Source organism: Impatiens glandulifera, chromosome 5, assembly GCF_907164915.1.
Source record: "Impatiens glandulifera chromosome 5, dImpGla2.1, whole genome shotgun sequence".
Taxonomy (NCBI): domain Eukaryota; kingdom Viridiplantae; phylum Streptophyta; class Magnoliopsida; order Ericales; family Balsaminaceae; genus Impatiens; species Impatiens glandulifera.
Window position 1 is genome coordinate 27,630,523 of NC_061866.1, and position 6,129 is coordinate 27,636,651.

At 33.6% G+C, this 6,129-nt stretch overlaps 1 protein-coding gene across 2 annotated transcripts; it reads right to left on the minus strand.

Annotated features, from left to right (window-relative positions):
• Positions 1-3,566: 3,566 nt before the first annotated feature.
• LOC124938564 (protein KTI12 homolog) lies at positions 3,567-5,280 on the minus strand. 2 transcript variants are annotated; one of them, XM_047479031.1, is made up of 2 exons: positions 5,125-5,280; positions 3,567-4,724 (listed from the first exon to the last, which is right to left on the minus strand). In XM_047479031.1, the coding sequence occupies exon 2, from the start codon at positions 4,671-4,673 to the stop codon at positions 3,786-3,788; it is 888 nt and encodes a 295-aa protein (XP_047334987.1). In that variant the 5' UTR covers positions 4,674-4,724; positions 5,125-5,280; the 3' UTR covers positions 3,567-3,785. The 2 variants fall into 2 exon arrangements, with proteins under 2 accessions (XP_047334987.1, XP_047334988.1); XM_047479032.1 differs by having other exon boundaries at positions 3,567-4,712; positions 5,125-5,278.
• Positions 5,281-6,129: the final 849 nt, after the last annotated feature.

The following is a 6,129-nucleotide window of genomic DNA, read 5'->3' on the forward strand; positions in this document are numbered from 1 at the left end:
ACGAAGCCCAATAGTATAGGAGATCGGGACGAGAAACGTGGAGAGAAACCCCGGATAAATTGTTTCTTTTGTGAAGGGTCGCATAAAGCAAGAAATTTCCTATGAAGAACAAACTATCCGTTGTGATGGAGGAGCAAGAACACCTTCATGATGAAGCTCGATTGGGGTCGTTAAATCTCCTTAGTGTCGTTGAAGCAAAGTTTGAAGAGCCAAAGTCCGCGAAGAAAGGACGACTATTCGTGGAGACAAAAGTAAGAAAGCATGTGGTTAAAGCTTTGTTGGATATAGGAGCCAACAATAACTTTTTAGAGGTAAAAGAGGCAAGAAGACTAGAGATTAGGTACACCAAAGAGAAGGGGTGGCTTAAAGCAGTCAACTAGGCACCAAGCGCAACTTATGGAGTTGCTCGTAATGTAAAGGTCAACTTGGGGGAGTGGACTGGCCTTATGGATTTCTCCATTATTGATATGGACGACTACAAAATGGTTCTTGGCATAGAGTTCCTAGACAAGGTAAATGCCTTCCTACTCCCTTCTGCCAATATTATGTACATTCTAGAGCAAGGAAATATTTGCACAATACCTTTAACAAGAGAGGAAAAAAAGAAACTAGACACCTATCTGCCATGCAACTCTCAAAATGTGTAAAGAAGACCCACCCATCATCTTTTGTCACCTTGAAAGAAGATGAGAAAAATGCGTTCCAAGAGAAGACACCTCTAAGAGTTACAACTGTCCTAAAGAAAGGTCATGATGTAATGCCCGCTGGATTACCAAAGAAATCCCACCATAAGAGAGAGGTGGATCACATAGAAGAGTTAGTCAAAGGTATTAAACCATCGGCGGTGGTCCTTTATCGCATGGAACCAACCAAATTGAAGGAATTGGAGAGACAACTGGAGAAGTTGCTCTTCAAGAAAGAGAAGTGTGAAATTGCCAAAGCCACCAAGAGAATGAAGAAATGGGAGGACGTGAAGAGAAGACACTTGTAGTTCGGAGGAAACCGAGTGATAGTAAAACTTCTCCTCCATTAAGGGAGACGATTTTCCATAGTTCACAAGGGACTTGTGAGGTGATACGAAGACTCTTTCTTAAGGAAGAAACGGTTTGGAAAACTAGCATATCGCTCGAAACTTCTATCGCATTTGGAGACATCATTCAGACCTATAAGGAGGATGCGACGAGGACGTCGTCGGAATGAGTGGGGGAGTATGTCACGGCTCCCTTGTCTTCCTAAACCCGAGAGGTTTAATCATCCATGAAGGCCCAACCCAAGGAACATTCTAGAATCCTTGTAAGAAAACATGTTTTACATTAATGAGCCATTTAATGTAGTGTTTGGTTAATAAGCTATTAAGGTGGTAGTTGGGTAGTAACTCATTAATGTGGTGGTTGGCTAGCACAACATTAATGAGGTAGTTGAGTGTTATGTAATTAATGTAATAGTTAAGGATATCCCTATAAACGTAATCCTTTGTAAATCACCAAGTATTCTATCAATATAATATTACTTTTATAAGAGATATTTTCTCTCTCTGAAATTCTTGTGTCAATTCCATCAAATATCGAGTGTTTTGCTTCGAGTAAGTCTGATTAATTACTCGTTATTGCGAAAATCGTAACTAATGTCGCACGGATCGTCAGTGGAAAGACTGAGTCCGTGACACAGTTAACTGAATTGAATTGTATTTAGAAAGAATCATGAATTATTTTGAAATTTGAATTAATCTGATTTCAATATCTTGTTGATTTGTAACTTTTGAAAATCTTGTTATCTTATGTATGAATATATAAATAAAGACTAATGTTAATGCTTAAATGATTTATTATTACGCTAGCAAGTAGTATAATGGTAAGAGTCGACATAAGAGATAAAAAAATCACGAGTTCGATTTTATCTGAAAGCGCTTTAAATTTAAGCAGGAAGTCATAACTGTGGGGTGTTATGTTAGTTCTCCTTTAATTCGGAAAAAAAATTGTCTATTATTTAAAGTGACAATAATAAAAATAATTGTGTCAATTAAGTTATTGTTAATAATAAATATGTAAATAATCGATTGAATGTAACTTACCAAGTTAGCATAGTGATAAAAGTCGACTTAAGAGACCAAAATAGCACGGGTTCAATTTCATTTGAAAACGTTTTGAGTTGAGTTGAAAACGATGGTGTGAGAAAATGTTGGGAAAAAGAAATCAATCTTTTTTTTAATAACTGATCTAGTGTTGTTTATACGAGATATAACTTAATTAGTTAATTAGACACACATTTATAAATTTTTAATATTTTTTTCATTCAAATACGTATATAAATTCAATTCATAAAATATTTTCAAAAAAGGTTCTATATGATTTTCACACATAAGTGACAATAAATATTTAAAAGATATAAATTATAATAAAAAAATAAAAAAATTGGTTAAAAAGAAAAATCATTTAAACTAAACTAATTTATATTCAGTTTATTATTATTATTATTATTATTATTATTGTTATTATTATTGTTTTTAAAACAGATTTTAACCATACTTTAACAATGATCGGTAACAAACAAATAAAACCTTATCATCTTTTAATAAAACAAAAGCAACGGTTTTAAATTTTTTCAAACCGAAATTCAACAATTTAATTATGTATTTCAGTGTATAAACTAAACAACTCAAACCGTTTATCACTTAATCTTAACAAAAGAATGAACGGGTTAAGAAATGCAAGTCTGGGAGTAATTTTTTTTATATAAAAAAATGTGTTCTAGTTGCAGTTTTACTTCATGCCAATTGAGTTTGACCATGATCCATGAGTGAAAGACAAGTAAAAGAGGACATGGAAAATAGGATTCAGTAAAATATGGAAAGAGTAAAAAATAACCCTAATGAAATACAGTGGATAGATTTTGAAGAACTCCAAAAATGAGATTTATAAGCTGGAAATTAATAAGAATGACAAAGATTTCTCTCAAGGAAAAGGTTAAAGGTATTAAAGATGATCTCAAAGTCCTTTAGAAAACAAGAGAAATAATTTAGGACTATGCAATCAATGGAGAATTACATCAAATCTAATGTCTCAAAACTCTTCACAGAAGACAATCCAAACTAAAAGAAGAACATCCTGATGATATTGATTGTGAAACAATGAGGTGAATTCAATCATTAATCAAAATCATTGATGGGGAATGACTATTGTATTTAATATTAGAAATCACAAAGAATCTCAAATCACTCAAAATTTGAATACTTATATTCACATTGGAAAATTAACACAACCATTAGTGACATCTAGATTGTCTCTAATCTTGGAGGACATTGAAAATAAGTTTTTTTTTAAGGCAAGATAGAAGCTAGCATGACCCAACAAAAACGGAAATATTTCTAAACGTAGATTAAGTACCAAGAGTCCTACTTAAGAAATCAAAGGTTTTATGTTCAATTCACATTAAAACACTCTTGTACTACTACAAAAAGAGAGAAAAGATGAGGAAGAAGAAAAGGAGATATAGCCTCAAAATGTCAGTTATCTTTTTCTTCAAACAAGATTAAATGAATCACTAACAATAAGATCATTGTATTGCTCTTGATGCAAACAGTTCTCAATATTACTAAGATGATAGTTTGTACTTGTGACAAGTCTAGGTACCAAAAAGCAGATCCAAACCATGATTTGGCAAAAAAGGATTAGCCAGATTTCAGATTGAAATACATAAACATTTGAACAATGAGCCATAACATGACTAATCAAAACACATATATTACTGTTTGTGGCTTCAAAGGACTATGAAACTCTCCTTTCAGATCAGGCCGTTCCTAATTCTCTGTTCAAATAATCAACAAACATCCTCTTCGAGCTCTCAGCATCAACCGGAGGTGGAGGTCCACTCAAGCTCGATTGTCCCGTTAACTTTATAAACGTTCTCCTCAGCCTCCGCAGTTCAGGTAGCCCAACTGTTCTTGAAATATTCACAGTCAACAATCCATTTCCCAAAACAACTCCATTTATTACCCCCCCAATTGCCCTCGATTGACCTTCCATAATACCACTAATCACCTCTAAAGTAGCCCGGTCAATCTCATAAAGTGAATTCGCATCTGACGATCGTGCAGTTTGTGTCGCAATAGTCGGCTGTAAAATCTTAACATCCCTAGTTTTCGAATCAACCCTTTTTGTTAAATACGATACAATGTCTGGAATCACTTCAGATGATGATGATAACTCGAAAAGTGGGGAATCCCATCTGTTTCTTCTATCTGGAGTTTCGAATCTTCTTATGAGATCTTCAAGTATGTTATCGTCGTACGATGGTTCTTCTCTTGTGCGGCGGTCTTCGTTCCAGATTCTACAGTCGTCTTCATTGACATCGCAGTAAACGACACAGTATCGTGTTCCTGATGCTCGAGCTAAACACCATAACTCGTATCTGTAACCTTTGATGCTGTTCAATGAATCAACAATAACGATGTTATCTCGGGATAAGGATCGATCCACTTCGGATCTAAGGACTCCTCTAAGATTCTTTTCAGAAGGCATGTCAGCGTAACTTTTGTTGCGATCTAGATGAAGGGATGTTTCGTTCACAATTCTGACTGTAGGTTTGGATTCTGATTCTTCTAAGGCTTTGTATATGCTTGTTGCTACTGTTGTTTTACCACTACATGGCTGTCCACAGATAACGACTAAAGCCATGAGTAGAGAAGATGAGCTTTTCTCTCTCCGCAGCTTTTCCTGTTTACAACACTATGAAGCCAATATCAAGTTCATGATTATATTTTATTATGACCTAAACTATATGAAGAAGTTATTTGCAAAAGAGTAACGGATTAGACCGGGTTTTGTATAAAATATTTTAATGTTAATAATAATTTATCGAAAATCTAGATTTGTTATGTTAGTAAAAATTATAATGATTTAATCATATGATCCAAAAAAATAATCTCATCATGTTCCAGAAAAAAATATCTATATATTAAATTAAGCGAACAAATAAACTGTAATTTGGAGATGTAGAAAAATTAGGCAAACATAAACAGCAATTTGAAAATTTAGAAAATGATTTGTACATCAAATGAAACAACAAAAATCACACTAATAATCTGAGATTTAGTAACAATCTTATACCAAAAAACAAAGCACTTACAAATTTATTTTGGCGATTTTCAATAAGATCGTGATTTTGATTATCAAATGCACCGGATACTTGCTAGCATTGATGAATGAAATCTTCTGGGGAAAATCATACTAGTTTTTTCCAATGATAATTTAGTATACAATCCCTAAACAGAAGAACATGAAGAACACTTATCAATAATACTACAAGTTATCTTTTAATCTTTGTCAAGCACAACATGATGAAGCAACAAGCTGAAAAAGATCGGGTGAAACAAGAATTTCAAGTGGGTAGTTTGATGTTCCTCAAATGCAACCCTCCTATAAGTCACAATAGCATCGAGGAAGAACATGAAATTGGCAACTAAATAATGCAGTCCTTTCAATATCATACAAAAGGTAGGCAAGGTTGCTTACAAACTACAATTTTCCATTGTTTGTCGCATTCATTTGGTATTTCATGCATCTCTTTTGCGACTTAAAGTGGGTGTTACACAATCAGTTCAAACAGAGTTACCAATTGTATCAGAAGAATGTGTTATTTTCCTTGCTCCTAAGGTGTTCTTACAATCCCAAACAAAAAAAAAAAGTTTTATTTGAATATGGCATCTCCCTATTAACTTCCTAACAATTTTCTTTCTTCATCTCATTCCTGCTCAATCAAGGTGACTAAGAGTCTTACTTCATATTTATTGATCTAATCAAAAACTGATTTGGAGATATAAGAATAAACCCCTTTGGAAGGTGGAGAAGATGAAACAAATATGCCCTATTTTATCCTTGTCTTATTTTAGGGTGGGATTAGATATCTAAAGTATGACTCATCCAATGTTGTTGATACCCTTACAAAGAGATGAATGGAAGAATAATGTATATAAAAGAGTTGCATATCCTTACTTGAACATAGATCAAGCATCCTTCCTAAAGAAAAAAGTATAGCAAAACAACATTTTGTTAGCTTCCAGCTGCAACACTTTATAGGAAACGAATACGGATCTTGATATTTCTCAAAGATAAATTATCAAATTGATTAGCA